The sequence below is a fragment of the Aethalodelphis obliquidens genome, unplaced genomic scaffold, assembly GCF_003676395.1.
Source record: "Aethalodelphis obliquidens isolate GAN/ISIS:26980383/991018 unplaced genomic scaffold, ASM367639v1 scaffold111, whole genome shotgun sequence".
Taxonomy (NCBI): Eukaryota; Metazoa; Chordata; class Mammalia; order Artiodactyla; family Delphinidae; genus Aethalodelphis; species Aethalodelphis obliquidens.
In genome coordinates, this window is record NW_020838055.1 from 2,359,370 (window position 1) to 2,382,997 (window position 23,628).

Below are 23,628 nucleotides of genomic sequence, written 5' to 3' on the forward strand. Positions count from 1 at the left end.
ATTAAGGGACTGCTGTTCAGTCATGGGTGGTGTGTGTGTGTGTGTGTTGCAATTAACATGCCCAGTCAAGAATCATTAAAATACTAACATGAGAGCAAAGAGAGAAAAAGAGAGCAGCAACTACAGCTATGAAGCCTTCAGGAACTAAAAACCTACAACATAGCAATCACTGAGACTATATGGACTTGCCAATAAAAATATTTTGTCAATCTAAGCTCCCCACTGCTCCCCCCTTGCATTGTTTTAAAAAAAGGAAACATTACTACATTGGTTGTTAAGGATATTGCCTGAATGATATACTGCTTTAAGAATGACATCGACCTGACTACATGCCTCTTTTCCTCCCAAAACTAGAGCTACACAGTAACAAACACAAAATTAATACCCGTCAAGGAGAATATAAGACCTTAAATAATGTAACTCGAAAAGACTCCTATATGTATAAATTATGAGAATGGGATATATAAATAGAGCATGAGAAACCTTAAGCTAATTAGAGAAAAAAATCTATTTAAAGGCATGACTATGTTCAAGAAAAGGGTAAATTAATTCAGTGATGTAATTAATTGCAGAAAAATTTAATTCAGTAATTAATTCAGAAAAATTTATGTCACAGCATTTGAAAGCATAATAGTCTTTTCCAAATTGTTCATAAGTATGTATATATTTTAAAAGTAGAGCTGAATATTCACATTGTACATTCTTTACTATCCAGAAGACCTTGAGAGAATTCTCTTGAGAAAGTATGTTAGGACAGTATGGACAACTAATAATCATTTGTGCCAGGCACTCTGCTGAACACCTTACATATAATATGATCTTGTTTAATCCCGCTAAGCAAGGCAGGTTAGTCTCTCCAGTTTTCCAAATCAGCAAACTGGGGCACAGAGTGTCAGCAAGCTGCCCAGTTACTTACCTACCAAGAGGCAAAGCTTTGCACGGAGTTCTGCCTAAGCTCTTATGCCACTATGCTCTATTACCTGTCTCACAAAAACACCTTAGGGTCAGAATAATATAATAGGTTGTGCAACCTTCAGCAAAATTATCTAACTTCTATAACCCAGTTTCCTTACCTATGAAATGATACGATGGTAAACTCTGCTATCAAGCCCAGTCCTAAACTTCTGACAACTATAATCTTCAACATAGTATGTTTCTAAAAATCCTTTCGTAATACTTGACAATGTTATATGGCTCACAAGTCATATAGTTTATCCCTTTAATCAACATTTTTTTCCAAGTAACAACTTAACTGTTTGACTATACAGATGTCTAGATTTGACTACACACAAAGATATATGTTTGAAACTGCTAGACAATGCTGGAGGCTCAGTAGTTCTAACATCAGAGAGCACAGTTCACATTTTTTTCAAGTTTTCAATGAGAACAGATTGAACAAGTAACCTCTCAGATTACATTTAAAGGTAGTTTTTGTTGTTTAAAATCATCTCCCCTGATATGGGAACATATGTATAACTGATTCACTTTGTTATAAAGCAGAAACTAACACACCATTGTAAAGCAATTATACCCCAATAAAGATGTTAAAAAAAAAAAAATCATCTTCCCTGAAGATAATGGGACAACACAAATATAGCAAGAATTGGTATGCTTTTTTGGGGGGGGGCGGGGGGAAGGGTCAGATACTAAATATTTTAGGCTTGCAAGCCATATGTTCTCTGTCTCTACTCAACTCTGCTGCTATAGTGTGCAATCAGCCACAGAAAATACATAAATGAATGGGTTTGGTGGTGATCTAATACAATTTTATATACAAAAACAGGTGGCTATAATTTGCCAACCCTTGTAAAAGGAAAAGTAGTTTTATCCACTGACACTCCATATATGAGGTTTAATAGAGAAAAAATTTTCCAAAAATATACATTAATTACTATATGATCATTCTGAGACGATCAATGAAATGTGAAGAAAATTATACAACTTAACTGAAAGAGATATAAAAGACCTAAATAAATTGGGAGATAAATTGCCTCCACAAATTGAGAGGCTCAGTATTGTAAAGATGTCAGTTTTCTCCAAGTTGTTCTACAGATTAAATTTAATTCGAATCAAAATCCCAATGAGTTTGTTTAATATGGACCTTAACAAGCTGATTCTAAACTTTACACAAAACAGCAAACACCCAAAAGACTCCTGAAGAAAAAAGTGGGAGTACTCAAGTCAAAACAAATAACTAATAAAACTTTATAATAGAGTCAAGAAACAAATCACGACATACATAAAAATTTACTTTTAACAGAAATGGCTTGGATCAGTGGGGAGAGAAATCCAGCTTTAATATTTTTCCACCTTGAAACTATAGCTGATCTAACACCATATGGGGAAATTTTTTTTTCCCCTACATTATAACATGTTTAAAAATTAATTCCAGGTAGATTAAAGATCTTTATATATTAAAGGCAAAACTAAAGAATTTTTAAAGATGATTTAAGAAAATGTCGTGATGACCTTGGGATAGAAAACAAAAAGATAAGCTACTAGGAAAACTATGTTTTTAATTTTTATTTTGTAATAAATTTATTTATTTGATTTTATTTTTTATTTTTGGCTGCGTTGGGTCTTCGTTGCTGCACATGGGGGCTTTCTCTAGTAGCGACAAGCGGGGGCTACTCTTAGTTGCGGTGCGCTGGTTTCTCATTACAGTGGCTTCTCTTGTTGTGGAGCACGGGCTCTAGGCACGTGAGCTTCAGTAGTTGTGGCACGTGGGCTCAGTAGTTGTCGCTGGCAGGCTCTAGAGAGCAGGCTCAGTAGTTGTGGCACACGCGGTTAGCTGCTCCGCAGTATGTGGGATCTTCCCAGACCAGGGCTCGAACCTGTGTCCCCTCCACTGGCAGGCGGATTCTTAACCACTGCACCACCAGGGAAGCCCAGAAAACCTATTTTTAACACAGGTAACTGATGATGTAACCACACCTGTTAGTATGCAGAATATCTAAAGAACACCCACAAAGAAAAAGACAACGCAATGGAAAAAAAAAAGCAAAAGGTGGAAACGAGCACTTCATAGAGGAAGAAACACCAAAGGTCAAAGAATTCATGAAAAGATGGCAAAGCTATTTGGTAATAAGAGAAATACAAGTTAAAACCCTAAAGAAACACCACTTCACATCCAGTAGATAGGTAAATACCACTAAGTCAGAATACACCAAGCAGGCCTTCCCTGGTGGCGCAGTGGTTGAGAATCCACCCGCCAGTGCAGGGGACACAGGTTCGATCCCTGGTCTGGGAAGATCCCACATGTTGTGGAGCAACTAAGCCCGTGCACCACAACTACTGAGCCTGTGTGCCGCAACTACTGAAGCCCGCACGCCTAGAGCCCATGCTCCACAACGAGAGAAGCCACCACAATGAGAAGCCTGTGCACTGCAATGAAGAGTAGCCCCCGCTCGCTGCAACTAGAGAAAGCCCGCACACAGCAACGAAGACCGAACACAGCCAAAAATAAATAAATAAAATAAATTGGAAAAAAAAAAAAGAATATACCAAGCACTGTCCATGATACAGAGCATCCAGAAAACTTATACACCCTTAGTAAAATAAATTTTTACAACCATCTGGAAACAATATGGCATTGTTTAGAAAAAGTGAATCTTTGCATTCCCTAAGATCCAGTAATTCCATTATGAACAAACACAAAAGATGTATGTTCAGGAAAATTCATAGTAGCATTTTTCATAGTACATTAAAGTAGAAACTACCACACCCACCCACATTACAATGGATATATTGTGACATATGCATACACGAGATTACTTGTACTGCTATATACTATAGATGAATGATGCTGAACAAAAAGGCAAGTCACGAAAAAATACAATATGATTACACTGATATTAAAGCTTTTTAAATGTAAAAACTAAAACAGGATTTGTGTAGTTTTGTGTGTGTGTGTGTGCGTGTGTGGTAAAACTGCATAAAAAAGACAAGCCAAACATTCAGAATAACGGTTAGCTCTGAGTGGGCAGGCCAAAGGATGAACATGGAATGCTTCAATGGTAATGGTAATGTTCTTTTTTGAGAGTGGCAAGTACACAGGTGTTTTTTAAAACTGTGATCTGTTTTTATTATTCATATTTAATAAATGTTAATATCCACAATTTAACATTTTAAATTAAGTGCTAACTTTCTCATAGCAATCACATTTCCTCTAGAACAACAAAACAATACATAAGCATTGTTTTATACAATAATAGAGAAACTAAAATCCCAGTTCAAATTTTCTGACTAAAGACATGCTTAGTTAGCTCCTTTTCTCTAGGTTTCAGGGATAAGATCTTCAAGCATTAAAAAGTATTATACTAGGATTATATTCTCTTGAAGGTAAAATAAAAATGCAAGTTCAAGAAGAAAAATAAAGTATATAACACACTTGACTTTTAACGAAAAGCATATCCATTTATTCTTAAAATGGATAACAGTGAGCACAAATTGCAATTTAGATTTCATAGGATACATTAAGAAAAAGTATTTAAATATAATAAATTAATTTTAAAAAGATAACCAACAAGGACCTACTGTATAGCACAGGGAACTCTGCTCAATATTATGTGGCAGCCTGGATGGGAGGGGAGTCTGGGGGAGAATGGATACATGTATATATGTATGGTTAAGTCTCTTTGCTGTGCACCTGAAACTATCACAACATTGTTAATCGGCTATATTCCAATATAAACTAAAAAGTTAAAAAAAAATTTTTTAAATTTAGTTTGTAAATACAAACATAAAAGCAAAAAAATAAACAAACATGAAAGATTCCACATACTCAGTAACTATTTAAATATCTAGTGAATAATTTTATATGTTAACTAAACATAAAAGGAAGTAGGGGACTTCCCTGGTGGTCCAGTGGTTAAAAATCCACCTTCCAATGCAGGGAACGTGGGTTCAATCCCTGGTCAGGGAACTAAGATCCTACATGCTGCGGGGCAACTAACTCCATGCACTGCAACTACTGAGCACGTGAGCCACAACTAGATAGCCAGCAGGCTGCAACTACAGAACCCATGCTCTCTGGAGCTTGCGAGCCACAACTAGAGAGAAGCCCACATGTCGCAACAAAAGATCCCACATGTTGCAATACAGATGTCACATGCCACAACTAAGACCCGACACAGCCAAAAATAAGATAAATATATTGTTTTTAAAAGTAAATAGTTCCTAATTTTGCTTTCTTGGACATACATGATCAACAAAGTTTGAAAACCACTGATTTAAAGTATTTGTAATTGCTTTTATTGCAGGGTGGGCATTCTTTAGCTAATGTATTTTCCTTTAAAAGTCATTCTAGGGACTTCCCTGGTGACACATGGTTAAGAATCCGCCTGCCAATGCAGGGGACATGGGTTCTAGCCCTGGCCTGGGAAGATCCCACATGCCGCGGAGCAGCTAAGCCCGTGCACCACAACTACTGAGCCTGTGCCCTAGAGCCCACGAGCCACAACTACTGAGCCCATGTGCCACAACTACTGAAGCCTGCTCGCCTGGAGCCCGTGCTCCGCAACAAGAGAAGCCACTGCAATGAGAAGCATGCACCTGCAACGAAGAGTGGCCTCCGCTTGCCTCAACTAGAGAAAGCCTGCACGCAGCAACAAAGACCCAAGGCAGCCAAATAAATAAACAAATAATTTTTTTAAAAAAGTCATTCTATTTTCCTAAAAACAAGACAAAGAAATGCTACCAGTTTCCTCATTCCTTATAAGAATTTGTCATTCCAATAAACTATACCCAGGAATCAGGGGGAGAGTGTGTGTGAAAATCACAGAAACATCACACAAGGGAACAATTGTTGCACTGGCACTCTAAATGAGGATTCAGCACTTATTTGTAACCCATACATGGAGACACAAAAAGAATGGTTAAAAATTTTTCTGTAGTCTACACGTCAAGTAAAAAGTTTATTTCTAACAAAGAAAGGCTGGATTTTAAAAGTTAACATTTTCCGGACTTCCCCGGTGGCATGGCGGTTAAGAACCCACCTGCCAATGCAGGGGACACGGGTTCGAGGCCTGGTCTGGGAAGATCCCACATGCCGCGGAGCAACTAAGCCCGTGCGCCACAACTACTGAGCCCGCGTGCCACAACTACTGAGCCCGCAAGCCACAAATACTGAGGCTGTGTGCCTAGAGCCCATGCTCTGCAACAAGAGAAGCCATCTCAATAAGAAGCCCGCGCACCGCAACGAAGAGTAGCCCCTGCTCGCTTCAACTAGAGAAAGCCCGCATGCAGCAATGGAAACCCAACATAGCCAAAAAAAATTAATTAATTTAAAAAAAAAAAGAAAACAATGTCTCTACGTGTATAACTGGGTCCCTTTGCTGTACAGTAGAGATTGGCACAACACTGTAAATCAACTATACTTCAATTCAAAACTACAAAAAAAACCCCACCATAACTAAAGTAAAAAATACAACTAAATATTTGCAATATACTCTAAACATTTAAATAACTTTTATTACTCTAGGAGACAACAGAAAAAACTAACTGAAAAATGAGAAAAAAATTTTTTAAAAAAACCATTAAAGGGCTTCCCTGGTGGCGCAGTGGTTGAGAGTCCGCCTGCCGATGCAGGGGACACGGGTTCGTGCCCCGGTCCGGGAAGATCCCACATGCCGCAGAGCGGCTGGGCCCGTGAGCCATGGCCGCTGAGCCTGCGCGTCCGGAGCCTGTGCTCCGCAACGGGAGAGGCCACAACAGTGAGAGGCCCGCGTACCGCAAAAAAAAAAAAAAACCATTAAACAAGACCCTTGAAAATATAAAAAGATGTTCAACTTCACTTCACTCACAAAAAGAGATACCAAATTAAAATTAACATGGATACCATTTCTCACATATCAGGATTTGCAAAAATTCAAACGCTTGACGCCACTCTCTTGGTGAGGCCATGAGGGAAGAGGCACTCTGGCTTCACTGTTTACAAGAATTCAAAACCGTGCAGACTCCCATGGTAGAGGCACGAATCTAACAAAACTATGTATTTTAATTTACTCCTCAACACAGCAACTCTAATTTTAGAAATTTACCTTGAGCATCCACCTTAAAGAAATAAGACAATACATACGGCACAAGGTTATTTATCGCAGCTTTGTCTGTAATTCTAAAGTAATGGCAACTATTCACATTTCCAAGTATAATGGAGCACTGTGAAGGTATGACCACCAAGAGTTTCCAGGAAAGATTAAGCAGAAAAGGCAAAGTATAAAAGAGGGAAATAAAAAAATATGCAAACACCTACATGTTTTGGCAAAAAGAAACACAGGAAGGATAAGCCAGAAAACAGTAAGTTTATTCTACAAGGAATGGGGAGATGGGAATAGAATGAACTCATGAGGAAGTATACATTTTTTGGAAGCATACATTTTTTGAAAGCACATTAGAATTCTACATATTCAAAATATAAAACTGGGGAGATCCCTGGTGGTCCAGTGGTAAAGAATCTGACTTACAATGCAGGTGACGCGGGTTTGATCACTGGTCAGGAAACTAAGATCCCACATGTCGCGGGGCAACTAAGCCCGTATGCCACAACTACTGAGCTCATGCACCTCAACTAGAGCCCGCGTGCCACAAATTACAGAGTCCATGCGCTCTGGAACCCACACTCCACAACTACAGGGCCCACGTGCCTGTGTGCCACAACTAGAGAAGAGAAAACCCGCACGCCACTAGAGAGAAGCCCGCACACAACGAAGAGCCTGCGCTCCGCAATGGTGACCCTGCGTGTGGCAACTAAGACCTGACTCAGGCAAATAAATAATAAATAAATCTTAAAAAATAAATATATATAAAATTAAATCAGCTTGGATGGGAAGAGGGAGAGGAAACACCAAAACTGAAAACAAACTGAAAGAAATAAACCTTTAACAATACTTCAAATAAGTAAAAACCACACTGAAGGGAGGGGAAAAAACGTTCATCCAGGTAACTCACGAACACACTATTTGCCAATATATAATACACCCTCAGTCTTGGTCAGGGCTAGGGGAGCAGGAGAACCACAAACATATCTTGAACTCTTTTAGTACTTTTGTTTATGATAGTGGCAGGGGCAAAGCAATTCTGAAACTAATTTGAACGTATTCATAAACGTGTTGATGCTGGGAGCCAAGATTCTTACTCTCAGAAGAAGAGACATATAAATATGGAGTAGAGGAGGGCAAAAAGGAACACTGTGGGGACAGATTAGAACTGGAGGTATCATTATGGCCTCATTATTTCTAAAATATATATATTATGTGTATATGCACGTATATGTGTACTCAACTACTGTCTGCATTTGAATTTACAGATACATAATAGCTCTGAATAGAAAGGACCTAGAAGCAAAGATACTTCAGTAGTACTGAGCATACCTGTACCCAGATCTTGGTCTCTAATACCTTCTCCTACTGAAAGAAATGAGAGCGCCTCAGAGAAACACCTGATTCTAGGCATGAGGAATGGAAGGTACTAAATGAACCTGGAACATCCTACTATGCCCTAAAGGAGGTGCTCAAAAATGACAAGTGCTTGTCACAAGGATCACAAGCCAAGGACTTCCCTGGTGGTCAAGCGGTTAAAACTTCGCCTTACAATGCAGGGGGTGCAGGTTCAATCCCTGGTCGGGGAGCTAAGATCCCACATGCCTCATGGCCAAAAAAACCAAAACATAAAACAGAAGCAATACTGTAACAAATTCAATAAAGACTTTAAAAATGGTCCACATCAAAAAAATCTTAAAAAAAAAAACCAACAAGGATGACAAGCCAGCCTGAAGGGGCTCCCAGTGGCCAAATATGAAACAACTTCAGCACAAAATACTGAAGTAATGAATTATTGAGCACTGAAAAATTACAATTCCATGAATTCACGCTGACAACAGACAAATAAATAAGTAAAAGAGGGAAAAGGAAGGGCTCTTGCTTACAGAACTCTGAAGGCCAACTGGTAAATGTGGAGGGAAGGGCTGGAGTGGAAAAGTATTGCTGTGTAATCATCAAAGAAAAGACTGGTTCAGGCAAGAATTCTAAGTGGATGCTAAACCTGGGTGACAGAGAGAGGATTTTGATGAGAAGGAGGATATCTCCATGGTCTAAAGAATCTTTCACAAATTGTTTATAAGTTGCAAATGGAGGGGAAAAGTAACCATACAGTGGAGCCATCACAGAACACCTTAACTGGGTGATTAAGATCACCAGTGAGGAGGGACTTCCCTGGTGGTCCAGTGGTTAAGACTCCATGCTCCCAATGTACAGGGCCTGGGTTCGATCCCTGGTCTGGGAACTAAATACCACATGCCGCAACTAAGAGTTCACATGCCACAACTAAAGGTCCCACATGACACAACGAAGATCCCACGTGCTGCAACTAAGGCCTGGCACAGCCAAATAAATAAATATATTTTTTTTTTTAAAAAAAAAAGATCACGGGCTTCCCTGGTGGCGCAGTGGTTGAGAGTCCGCCTGCCGATGCAGGGGACACGGGTTTGTGCCCCGGTCAGGGAAGATCCCACATGCCGCAGAGCGGCTGGGCCCGTGAGCCTTGGCCGCTGGGCCTGGGCGTCCGGAGCCTGTGCTCCACAACGGGAGAGGCCACAGCAGTGGGAGGCCCACATACTGCAAAAAAAAAAAACTACAAACAATAAATGCTGGAGAGGATGCGGAGAAAAGGGAACCCTCCTACACGGTGGGTAGGAATGTAAATTGGTACAGCCACAGTACAGAACAGTATGGAGGTTCCTTAAAAAACCAGAAATAGAACTACCATATGATCTAGCAATCCCACTCCTGGGCATATATCCAGAGAAAACCATAATTCGAAAAGATGTATGTACCCCAATATTCATTGCAGCACTATTCACAACAGCCAGGACATGGAAGCAATGAAATGTTCATTGACAGAGAAATGGATAAAGAAGATGTGGTACATACATACAATGGAATACTACTCAGCCATAAAAAAGAATGAAATAATGCCATTCGCAGCAACATGGATGGATCTAGAGATTTTCATACTGAGTGAAGTAAGTCAGTGAGAAAGACAAACATATCATATGATATCACTTATATGTGGAATCTTAAAAAATGGTACAAATGAACTTATTCAGAAATAGAGTCACAGATACAGAAAACAAACTTATGGTTACCAAGGGGAAAGTGGGGGAATAAATTGGGAGATTGCTATTGACATATACACACTACTATATATAAAACAGAAAACTAATAAGAACCTACTGTATAGCACAGGGAACTTTACTCAATACTCCGTAATGGCCTATATGGGAACAGAGTCTAAAAAGAGTAGATATATGTCTATGTATAACTGATTCACTTTGCTGTACAGCAGAAACTAACACAACATTGTAAATCAACAATACTCCAATAAAAATTAAAAATTACTGGGTCAAGTGGCAACACTGGAATATGGATAGTAGACTAAAATATTGTGTCAATGTTAAATTTAATGAACTTGATTACTGTGCTTATGTATGAGAATTTCTTATCCTAGTAAACACACACTTATTGGAGTAAAGGCCCATTATATATGCATCTTTATCTCAAATGATTCAGAAAAAACATATTTATAAACAGATATAGACTATAAATGATAAATCAAAATGGGAGTGAAATGGTAACAGGCAAATCTAGATAAAGGGTATATAGGTATGCCATGTACTATTCTTTTTCTTGCAACTTTTCTGTAAGTTTGAAGTTATTTCCAAATAAAGTGTTTAAAAAAGACTAATTTTGGTTAATCCCATTTTCCTCATATGGAATCTAAAGCTCAAAGGCTGTCTTTCTGAAAGTCACACAAATTAGAAATAGGTTGAACCAGGTCTAAAATCTAACATTTTGATCCAATTTAAGTGCTCCTTACATGATACAGAAGTCAATAAAGATCATGTAAAATCACCCATGGAAAGGAGCAGAGCTCCCTGTAAAAATACTGATTCCGGGACTGGGATGGGAAAATTACAAAGGAGTTTGGGGGGCTTCCCTGGTGGCGCAGTGGTTAAGAATCTGCCTACTAATGCAGGGGACACGGGTTCAAGCCGTGGTCTGGGAAGATCCCACATGCCGTGGAGCAACTAAGCCTGTGCAACACAACTACTGAGCCTGCGCTCTAGAGCCCGCGAGCCACAACTGCTGAAGCCCGTGCACCTGGAGCCCGAGGAGAAGCCCACACACTGCAACAAAAAGTAGCCCCCGCTCACCGCAACTAGACAAAGCCCGCGCGCAGCAACGAAGACCCAACGCAGCCAAATATAAACAAAAATTAAATAAATTAATTAAAAAAAAAAAAAGGAGTTTGGAACATCTTTTTGTGTCAGAAAGTAGGAGATATGCAAAAATGCATCAAATAATGCCAAAAGGTCACAGGAGGCGGCTTAAAGTCGTTCCCACTGGCCAAATTTAGATAATTCATCAAAATGAAGAATGGTAGTAATGTCACTGCTGTGTGAATGCACAGACCACAGACACACATAAAGGGAGAAGGGAAAGCTTGTCCCTGCTGCAAAATGCCAACTGCAAGCACAGATGGAATGGATAGAATTAGAAAAGCACCAGTAATAACTTAATTCAGTCACAGAAATTATTAATGGATGAGCAAACCTTCAGACACAAATTCAATGAAGAAAAGTATATTTGTGTAGTCTCAAAGTATTTCCCTATAAAATATTTTAAATGTCAATGAGAAAAATGGTAATGTTACAGTGGGAAAACCAGGCAGACAGTACCTTCACAAATGATCAAAGTATGAGCCATAATGGGAAAAATGGATAATATGAGGCTGCCAATATGATGCACTGAGAAGGACACAATATTAGTTATGGAGTACTGCAGCCAAAAATACATAGCCTGAATATAAGGAAATACATGAACTAAAATTCAGGGACATTCTAAAACAACAACTGACCTATATACTTCTAAAATGCCAGTGTCATAGAAGAAAAAAGAAGGGCTGAAAGTTCCAGATTAAAGTAGACTAAAGAAATGTGACAACTAAATGCAGTGTGTGATCCTGAACTGGATCCTGGATCAGGGGAAAAACTAAGTATAAAGCTTATTATATCAGTGGGACAACTGGTGAAGATGTAATATGGGCCCTGTATCAGGTAATAAATTATTTAAATAATTAACAACAGGGGGGACTTCTCTGGTGGTACAGTGGTTAAGACTCTGCACTCCCAATGCAGGGGGCCCAGTTTCAATGCCTGGTCAGGGAACTAGATCCCACACGCATGCTGCTAACTAAGAGTTTGCATTCCACAACTAAGAAGCTCACATGCCTCAACTAAGGAGCCCACAGGCCACAACTGAGGAGCCCACCTGCTGCAACTAAGGACCCCGAGTGCTGCAACTAAGGAGCCCACGAGCCACAACTAAGACCTGGTGCAACCAAATAAACATGAATATATAAATATTTTTTAAAGATAATAACAACGGGAATCTGGAATAAGAGTATAAAACAGTACTTTGTTTTGTATTATTCCTGCACTTTCAAAATTATTTCCACGTTAAAAGTTGAAACCATTATAATAGAAATGATTCGTAAGAGAAGTCTGTATCATAATAAAAGCCACGAAGGCACTGCTTCCAGCCTTCCTAAATGACATCATCAACGATGTTCAACTCCACTCCTAACACTCTCAACTTTCTCAAACCACAATCTAACTTTCCTTTGGGGTCTCCTCAAACATCACTGCAGATATCTGATCTAAGACCTGGATAATGAGGTCTTCGACCATAGGTATCTCTTAATTGTATGACAAGAAAGGAAGAATCATCGTTCTGTATCTCTTTAAAACATTGCTGTTGAGAACAGCTAAGAAGGGCTATTAAGTTATGTAAGAATAAATTTTGTTTTAAAAAGGATCTTTCACCTTCCATGGCTTTTCTGGAATTGGTGGATCTTCAATTTCCACATCAACATCATTACTATGGACCCAAGTATCATAGCTGTAAAGAAAACGAAAAAAGGAAAAACAAATTAGAACCCAAATTCATTCACGGAAAAGACTTTGATCAAGAGGTAAAAATACATTTTAAAAATGCTATTAGGATCCAGTAATAACAAATTATCACATACTTTTGTCTCTAACACTCTGACAAGAAATCTCTTCTGCAGAGGTCTACAGTAACCTTCACGTCGTAAAACCCAAAGTTTAAAAGCCTCAGTCCACAGAATTTCAACATGTTGATCACTCCTCAAAGCATTTCCCTTATTTGTCCTCTAAGACAGTACTATCATCTGGCATTCCTTCTAGTCACAAGCCTCTCTCTTCAGTCTCCACTGCCAGTTTCTCCTCTCCTACCAAACCTCTTCAACACTGGAAGGCCCCAAGTTTCAGTTTTTGGAACAATCCTCTGACCTATTCATCCTCTTGATGATCATCTCATGCAGTTCTATGCCTTCAAACATATACTGATGACTTGAAATCTCATACCTGCCCTATTCTCTGAATTCTGCACTCATAAATTCAACTGCCAATTCCACATCTCTCATTACATGTCTAATAAAGCTTTCAAACCCAATATTGATACACTCAAAATTCAACATATAATGCCATCCCAACTCAAACAATATGATCTAGCCAATCATCCTCCTCTCAGGAAATGCCAATTCCACTTTTCCAGTTGTTCTGGCCAAAATACTTGCAAGATATCCTTGACTTCACTCTGAATTACATCCTATAATCAAACTATCAACAACTTCTACCACTTCCACCTTCAAAATATGTTTAGGATCTATATAACTTCCATGTTGACCCAAAGGCCCTGGGAGTCCATTTTTCACATAGCAACCAGAGCAATCCTTTAAAAAACTAAGTCCAACTGTTCAAAACCTTCCAGCTCCCACCGAACTCAGAGTTAAAAGTCAAAATCCGTACAGTGGTTTGCCAAGGCTTCATGATCTGGTCCTATGACCTCATCTCCTAGTACTCTCCCCTCACTCATGTTTTATTCGACCCACCTGTAGTGGTACGCTTTGACTATCAGATGGTGGCCACATCATGCCCTTTACATATGCTCCTCATTACCCAGATATCCATCTAGCTCACTCCCTCCTATCTTCACATGTCTTTGCTCAATGGTTCTCTTATCAGTGAAATCCAGCTCACTGATATAAATCACTCCCCCTACTCCACAATTTTGAAATAAGCATAAAATTACCTACCAAATTAAAATTTTATCAATGCTCCTATACTGGCCAATAAATTATTATAAAGCTAAGTGATATCTAAATGAAATATAAGTATAGTAACAAGCATTGGCTTCCTTTAGCCACTTCTCAGAAGTCAGCTGAAAAGCATTTGGAACAAGTACAGCTCAACAGACCTATTAACAGCACTCTGGTAAGTTTTCTAGGAACATTTAAACATGAGTTGGAGAAAAAAAGTTCCTTTGCCAATTAATTAACTATTCCAGGTAAAGACTGCAATGGTGAGTAAAAAAAATTAAAAACCTTATATTCTTTAAGTCTTGACAAGAAAATGTTACAATAAGAAGTGAGGGCACAAACTATAGTTAAGAAAGTGAACTAACAAGGCCCCTTGAGAAGGCAGCACATGAGCCAGCCATTATAGTTTATTTGATACATAAACAAAAGGCTAGCAAACAAGCTAACATGTCTTATAACGTGTTACTATAAAATTCATCTCAATCCTATACTTTATGTAGTTTGTCATAAATTTGAGTTTCCACCGAAGTGTTTCAAAGGCAAGCTGAGTTCCTGTAATAGTTCCTATGATACTGAAAAGTTTGTTTTAATAGTGCCATGAATACCTAAAGCCTCGAAATAAGAAATGTTCTCTAGAAAGTATTTACTTAAATATTACTAATTAAAAAAAAATGTTAGTTCATGTAAAGTGGTCAATTATGGTTCAAGAAAGGTTGATAAGCAAGCTGACTTGATTTGGTTCTAATTAACTCAACTTGTATGAAAACTGTGAATATATTCTTAAAAATTTGAAGATATCTAAAGACATATTTCTTCCTCAAAAAATATATTTATAAGTAAAATAAAGTCACTCAAATAGATTAACTTCAAAACAACACATAACCAGACATTATATGTCTCCTGATGAAGAACACACACCTATGCAAGTCTTGTTCCTTCCCTAAACTGAAATAGATTCTGAGCAACTCCAGAGAATGGAGAAACATGTTCAAATACACCACAGTGATGCCATAAAAAATTCCACACTGTGGTAAACTCTGCAGGACAAACAACCTGGTTTCTTAAGTAATACACTGTAAGGCGGGGTGGGCTTCCCCACAGGGAGAACCTATAAACTGAAAAATACTTAAGAAACATATCAACTAATCACAAGATGTGTTTAAATTCTAATTCCAACAAATACCAATCTTATCAATCAATCAAATATATCATATGACAACAATGACTTGATATTTGACATTAAGGAATTCTGTTAATTTTTTTAGGTTTGACAGTGGTATTGTGCTTATTTTTTTTTAATGAGTCCTTATCTTTCAGAAATACATACTGAAATATTTATTATTGAAATATTGAAATGATATGTTTGGGATTTGCTTCCAAAAATATGGTAGGGCTAGAAGTGGATGTGGATACAGATGAAAGAAGACTGGTCTGACATGAAAAACCCACAACCGAGAGTCTCTCCACTTGAAAATAGTGAAATGAACACTTAAACAGCTCTACCATAGGTTTAAGAAGATGAAGTACATGAAAGGTTATCCTTATTCCTAAATGCCCCCTATGCAGGCATAATTTTCATTAAACAATAACCACCATTCTCACTGACGTTTGTTCTTGTTTATAATATTCTTTATGCATATTTAGATACTGAAACACTGTATGAGTTATGATATATACTTCATTTTAGACATAACATAACTTCATCCATAATAGAATGGCATAGGTATTTTAAAATAAATAAATAAAATAAAACTAACCAGTCATAAAATACCCAGAAGAAAAATTCATTTCTTAAAGGAAACAAATCTAAATTAGCAGTCTAATACCATACTGAAGGACTGTTTTGGCAAACACAGCAAACATATCAGTTTAAGATAAATAAAGCCTGTGACTTCACTGAACTCCATAACTTAATAAATAAGGAAGTCAGTAAGAGAATACTCAAAAGAAGTGAGTTCAATGACTGAAACAAATCAACAAAATTGTCGCTATTCAGAAAGCGAAACTATATATAAATAACTCTGGCTTGCACTGACAAAACTCTTTATACCAGATGTAAGGACATATCAACATTACCTGTCTGGGTAAAACCCCCAATGCACTAACACCTGCTTGTCTTTTCTCATCACAGGTCTCAACCACTCTTCTGAAAGGGAAAAAGAAAAAACTTTAGTCAATCTAACAAAACAAATGCATAAACTATTACTTAGACTTAACTTTTACCTAGAGTTTTTGGTTTGCTAGTAAGCTCCTCCCCAAAATCCTTCCTCCTAATTGAATGTTATCTGCCATACTAAGGGGAAGTTTTTCAGCTGTGTATTCAGACTTACTAGATTCTAGGCCTATTATCCACCGCTCTTGACAAAGCCAACTGTCTACTTCAGTATTTAAAATATTTTCCCCTCCCATCCACCTGCCTATTTGTCTCCAGATCCATCCAAATCAGTATCACTATATTCTTTACTGCCTCATTTCCCATAGAGAACCTCTCCTCCCTTTTTCTGTGAAGCTCTGCAATTACTACACATCGTTCAAGGTGTAAGTCATGCTTCATCTCCTTGATGAAAGTTTTACCAACTATTCTTTTTCCTCCAGATCCACTTTCTCTGGTGTCCTATAGCACTTTATAGTGCTACATCAAAGGTTTTAACAGTAATACTATTTTTATTATTCTTTAATGACTTCCTATCTGTTAATATAGTCCTCCCAACAAGAGTGTAAACAATATGATCACATAATGTAGATATTTTGATTTCAAGTTTCCTTACCAAAGATAGGTGCAAATTTATATAATCACATGATTCTTGTTGATTTAATCACAGTTGAATCACATCTCCATTTCAGTACTTGGGATGATTCCTTTGGTAGTCTAAATTTAGCTTAGAAAACTTGTTTCTAGTACTAAAAGGGAAATGATGAGGTAAGCCCCTTGAACCTCACATAATAGCAAAATAGAAAAACTAAGTGAAATCAGCCAAGTAAAATTGGCTTCTCATTGCCAATTTCAACATGAAATAGCCCCACCTTCACTGGCTAAAGCCATGAAGGCCACATGCCTATGCCCTTTTTTAAGTATCCAACTGCTCACCTTACTATCTTGAAAGAAATCAGGCCCTGTTCCTTAACCTGATATCCCAAGATGGCCAAGGAAAAAGTGAAAAGGCCAGTGGGCCTTTCAGAACTCGCTCTGTATAAATAAAATATACTGAGACTCTCTAGTAAGAGCTGTCTTTTACATAGAATACAAAATCTATCTCAAAGGTTGTGCAGCTTTAGGAGGTAAAGAAAAAAGAATATCTATCCTTTCTACAGCTGACTTTTATAAAGATTGTGACATTGACTGTCTTTGAAAATTTTCCCAGTAGCAGAAATAACTAAAAGTTAGAGATGTGAATTCACACTATTCCTGGAAATGACAATAAGTTACACAGAATCAGTATAAAAAAACTTAATTTTACAAGTACAATTTAGTCCAAACTCAGAATATATAAACAGCTCTTGCAACTAACAATAAAAAGACAAATAATCCAACAAAAAATAGGCAAAGGACCTGAATAGACATTTCTCCAAAGAAGATATACAAATGTCCAAAAAGCACATGCAAAGATACTTGGAATTCATTAACAATTAGAGAAATGCAAATCAAAATCACAAAGAGATACTGACACTCACTAGAAAGGCTAATATTAAAAACCAGGAAATAAAAAGTGTTGATGAGGATGTAGCAAAATTGGTATCTTCATACAATGCTGATGGGACTGTAAAATGGTACAACCACTTTGGGAAACAGGTTGGCAGTATCTCAAAATGTTTAACATAGAGTTGCCAGTATGACTCAGCAATTCATTGTCTAGGTATAAACATAAGAGAATTGGAAACATAAGTCCACACAATAACTTGTACAGAAACATAATGTCATTATTATTATAAATAAATGTCCATCAACTTTCCATTGGCTAAACAAAAGGTAGTATATTCATACAATGGAATGTTATTTGACCATAAAAGGAAATAACACACAGGAAGTGATGTCACCAAAGTGGCAAACAGGAAGGCTCAGACTTTGTTCCACCAGAGACGACTTAACAATATACTATCCAGAAAGCCCGGAAATCAATTAAGAAGTCGCACTACCCCAGGGAAGCTCAAAGTCGAGAACAGCTGCATTGAAACAGTAAGAAAAGTCATTTCATATCAACCACAATTACAATTCCCCCAAGCCAGCAGAGCTCAGCAGGATCACGAGGAAAAGCTCAGCTCTCAGCTTCTCCCTTGGGCTGAAAAGAAGAACGGATGTGTGTTCAACGTTCCTACTTTTCAGGGGGCTGCCAAGGGACTAATTTGTCTCACCTGACTTGGAACACTAATGGAATTGGCATATTTTGGATGTGCGGTGGTCACAGAGAAGAAAAAAGAGCTCAGAGGTTTACTGTAGCACCAGAGAAACACAGTGCCACAGATGGCTGGCTCAGCTTGCTGTGATGAGGAGAAAGCACACGGAACCCAACTTCTTCCTTGGCAGGGAAAAATTAGAGGGAATAAACATCCAGTGTTCTGGCTTTTAGGTGGGCTGCCCAAGGGACAGGTTTCTGTCTTAACTAACTCAGAGTGCTGATGGGGAACCAGCATACTCTGGAAGCCTGGGCACCCCAGAGATCAAAGAGGGTTCACTCAGTGGCTTGCTGCAGCAACAGCAAACTTGTGGTACAGCAGACAGATACTAGAGAGAGCAAGAGATTATAAGTTCCTGAAAGAGGAGCCAGCAAACCTCTCTAACTGAGAAATTACATACTCAAGCCTAGAAACTGTTTGAGGGATGCCAGGATCTCAAGTTGAGCTGACTGGTGAAGGTCTTCCCCTGTACAAAGCCAGACCATAAAAACTGGGAGATGTGGCTGTTTTTTCAAATGCACAAAACAAACAAAGCAGAAGGGACTTCCATGGTGGTGCAGTGGTTAAGAATCCACCTGCCAATGCAGGGAACATGGGTTCGAGCCCTGGTCCGGGAAGATCCCACATGCCATGGAGTAGCTAAGCCCGTGTGCTACAACTATTGAGGCTGTGCTCTAGAGCCCTCGAGCCACAACTACTGAGCCCGCGTGCCACAAACACTGAAGCTGGTGCACCTACAGCCGTGCTCCGCAACAAGAGAAGCCACCACAACGAGAAGCCCATGCACTGCAACGAAGACCCAATGCAGCCAACAAACAAATATATAAATAAACACAGCAGAAAATAACAAGACACAGAAAGAGAAAGGGAAAATGGCCCAATCCAAGGAATAAAATGAATGTCAAAAGCCAACCCTAAAAAAACAAAGATCTATGGATTACCTGACAAATTCAAAATAACCGTTTTAAAGAGGCTCAAGGTACTACAAGAGAACACAGTTAAACAACTAAACAAAATTAGGAAAACAATATATGAACAATATTAAGAACATCAACAAAGAGACTGAAACTATAAAAAAGAACCAAACAGAAATTCTGGAGTTGAAGAATATAATAACAAAACTGAAAAATTCTCTAGAGGGGTTCAACATCAGACCTGGCCAATCAGAAGAAATAAACAGCAAACTCAAACACTGGCCATTTGAAGATACAAGTATATGTATAACTTAATCACTTTTCTGTATACCTGAAACTAACACAACATTGTTAATCACCTATACTCCAATATAAAGGAAAAATTTTTAAAACCTGGCCATTTAAAACTATCAAGTCAGATGAACAAGAAAAAAGAATTGCAAACAGATAAGAAAACCGAAGGGACTTATCTGTCCATCTAAATAATTTATTTTGAACAAAATTTAGTCTGTTTTCCTCTTCTAAACAGTATGTCAATTTTTAAGAATTCTCTTCATTTATTTTCTTCTCTGAGGAACTACATATTCCTTCTGCTAAAACCAGTAATTCAACCTATGTTCTTAAACCAAGCCCTTTATCCCTACCAGGTCTCAACTCAACTATGTGCTTCAATTTACTTTTGCTCTGCCCAGAAATACACTGTAAAGCCACCACTGAAAGACAAAACCCAAACCGTCTGGTGGGTGCCATCCTCCACTTTCTTTTCTCTGCCATAAATCCTGGGAAACCAGTGATATTCCACCAACTCTACAACTTGCTCTCATTTCCAAGTTACTGAAATTTCATTCCCAAATTATTTCCTGACTGACCAAATGCCCTGTCTTAGGCTTCACTTTGATTTCTTTGTAGAAAAATTCCACTGCCCACCTCATTTGTTCGGAAATGCTTTCCTTTCCTTATTTTCCCTTGACTGTTAAGATATGGACCATCCTGGTTTGCCACCTATCTCCTTTACTCTCCTGATATATGAATTTATCCCATCCAATGATTAACGTACCCCCTCACTCAGCAATTTAATTCAGAGCTTCCCAATGGGTCCTGTTCTCTAACCAGTCTCCAAGTATCTGATATCCCAGAAATCAGCTCCCAGGAAAATTTTCCTACTACAGCCATAGTTGCAAGCTTCTCTTCACCAAAATCATCAAAATTTGTCTACCCTCTCCCTCATTCACCAAATAAAAACAAGCCTCTTTAAACCAGACACAGGTCCTCTCACCTACCCACTTATTTCCCACTATCTAAGACACACAGCCAAACTTTGCCATTTGCTTTTCCTCAAATTTCATAATTTATTGCCTCTATGCTTTTGCTTAATTTATACCCCCTTCTAGCATGCCATACTCAAAATATTACTAATATTTTAAATGTCACCTTTTATTTTAAACTTAACTAATCTTCATAAAAGGTATACCGCATTTGCAAGGGTTTTACAACATGGTTTGTAATGTGTTGTGGCTGGTATTGTTATCATCTGCACACTTATCTAAAACAGCACCTGTACGGAGCCCAACAGAGAGCTTCATCGAGAGTCAACATTTACCTGACAGCCAGTTATTCTAAGGTAAATCCTATAGTGTGAAGAATCACATTTTACATTAAAAAATAACTTCCAATGTATTAAAATTAAAATTTAAATTCTATCTCCTAATAACTCTACTACTGATAGCAATACCAAGCAAGCATTAGTATATAGTAATCGAGGCTGTACTAAACAAAGGAGAAAAACAAAACCAGCATGAATAAGGAATCATTAAGTATCTAGATGTAACAATTACAGTTCACATCTTTTGTTAAAAGGCAATTTTTTTTTCCAAAAAGTTCACAACCTACATGTTTTATACCAGCCTTATTAGTGAAAAAGAGTCAGCCAGCAACAGAAGGCTATCATAAACAGCTATTCACCACCTCCATCTAGTGGAAACCGATTGCTATTACCTAACAGGATAAAATCTGAGAAACCATCAATTAAACACTGAAGGCAGAGTGAAGTTTCACACTTTGTAAAAGCATCATAATCATAGAGCTAAAATTATGACTGTTACAAATAAAATCAAGCTTTCAGCATCAAAACTGATGATGAAATGACTTAAATGTCACAGATAAAACTATACAACTCTTAGAAGAAAAGACAGTTATAAAACTTTATGACACTGGATTAGCCAATAGTTTCTTAGGTTTGACACCAAACACACAAGCAAGCAAGCAAGCAACCAACCAACCTAACCTCTTACAACTGTTTGTAATATCTGTTGGATCTGTAGTGATGTCCCCCTTCCATTCCTGACATTATTCTTTCTCTTTTTCTCGTTTATTTGCAGCACGACTTTAACAGCCTTATTAGTTTTTTCTAAGAACCATTTCTGAGATTGCTGATCACCTTGCTATTGTATATTTTCTACTCCATAAACTTTTGCACTTATCTTTACTGTTTATTTCCTTCTTCCTTTAGGTTTAACTTGCTGTTGTTTTCTAATTTATTGAGATAAATTTCTTATGGACCATTGATTTTTCAGTCTTTCTTTTTTCCTAATATATGCATTTAAAGATATAAATTTCCCTCTGGGCACAGCTTCAGCTGCATCCTACAAAATTTAATGTTCTCGCACTTTATTATTCACTTCATAATTATTCAGCTCCAAAGATATTCTATTTCTATTGTAATTTCTTCTTTGACCTAAGGATTATATGGCAATATATTTCTTAATTTTCAAGCATCAGGGATTATCTCGTAATCTTTTTGTTACTGACTTCTAGCAAAACTGCACTGGTCAGGAAAAAACACTCAGCATCAGGTAATTAGCCATTCAAATCTGATGTTATTTGGCTTCTTATATAGATGTCCTACACAGATATGCTGTGTTTACAAGAAGACTTGATCCCTATAAGAGATCTATTTCTCCATCTAAATTAATTAACCTTGTTAGTTAATTCATAGTTTGTTTCCCAACTTTCAAACCCTTGAAAGAACCGTTAGCACAAATCAGTTTCCATAGATCTAATGAACTCTGGCCAATGACAAAATCAACTTTTATGATAGCACAGTTGGAGATTCTGATCTGAACCATTATAAATTCACCAAACTAAAATATTGCTGAGGGCTTCCCTAGTGGCGCAGTGGTTAAGAATCCGCCTGCCCGGCTTTCCCTGGTGGCGCAGTGGTTGAGAGTCTGCCTGCCGATGCAGGGGACGCGGGTTCGTGTCCTGGTCCGGGAAGATCCCACATGCCGCGGAGCAGCTGGGCCTGTGAGCCATGGCCGCTAGGCCTGCGCGTCCGGAGCCTGTGCTCCGCAACGGGAGAGGCCACAAAAGTGAGAGGCCCGCATACAGAAAAAAATAAATAAATAAATAAGGAATCTGCCTGCCAATGCAGTGGACATGGGCTCAAACCCTGGTCCGGGAAGATCCCACATGCCACGGAGCAACTAAGCCCATGCACCACAACTGCTAAGCCTGTGCTCTAGAGCCCACGAGCCACAACTACTGAAGCCCACGCATCTAGAGCCTGTGCTCCGCAACAAGAGTAGCCACCGCAATGAGAAGCCCACACACCTCAACGAAGAGTAGCTCTCCCTCCCTGCAACTAGAGAAAGCCCACGTACAGCAACGAAGACCCAACACAGCCAAAAATAAATTAATTGAAAAAAAAACGAACAACAATTCAATCCAAAGTAGGCAGCAGAAAGGAAATAAAAGATCAGAGTGGCAATCAATCAAATAGAAAAGAGCAAAGCATTAGAGAAATTCAATGAAACCAAGAGCTGGTTGCCTGAGACCAATAAAAAATAAATATTAATTAATTAATTAATTAAAAAAATATTGCTGAGGGGCCCTGTTTAGACAGTCAGTAAGCCAATCTTCCCAAGAGATGTTCTTCTGTCTTGCAATTTCTCTTAATTTTCAGAACACAAGAGATATGGCAAACATAAACATAGTTAACATATAGTGTATAAGGCTTGCCTAGACTTAACACCCAGATAATGATTACCAACAAAGAAATAAGTCTAATGATCAGAAAACTGGACATCACAGAATTAGTTTGCTAAGCCTAACTCAGCAAAAAAATAAAAAACTACAAATTTAAATC

At 38.2% G+C, this 23,628-nt stretch overlaps 1 protein-coding gene across 3 annotated transcripts in view; it reads right to left on the reverse strand.

Moving 5' to 3' along the window:
- SMARCC1 (SWI/SNF related BAF chromatin remodeling complex subunit C1) overlaps nucleotides 1–23,628 on the reverse strand; it is a 180,349-nt gene that overhangs the window by 115,117 nt on the left and 41,604 nt on the right. For all 3 annotated transcript variants that reach the window (XM_027097002.1, XM_027097001.1, XM_027097003.1), the window contains exons 7-8: nucleotides 16,255–16,324; nucleotides 12,881–12,956 (exon numbers count right to left, since the gene is read on the reverse strand). In XM_027097002.1, the coding sequence (XP_026952803.1) occupies nucleotides 12,881–12,956; nucleotides 16,255–16,324 (146 nt within the window). The remainder of the gene's footprint in view (nucleotides 1–12,880; nucleotides 12,957–16,254; nucleotides 16,325–23,628) is intronic.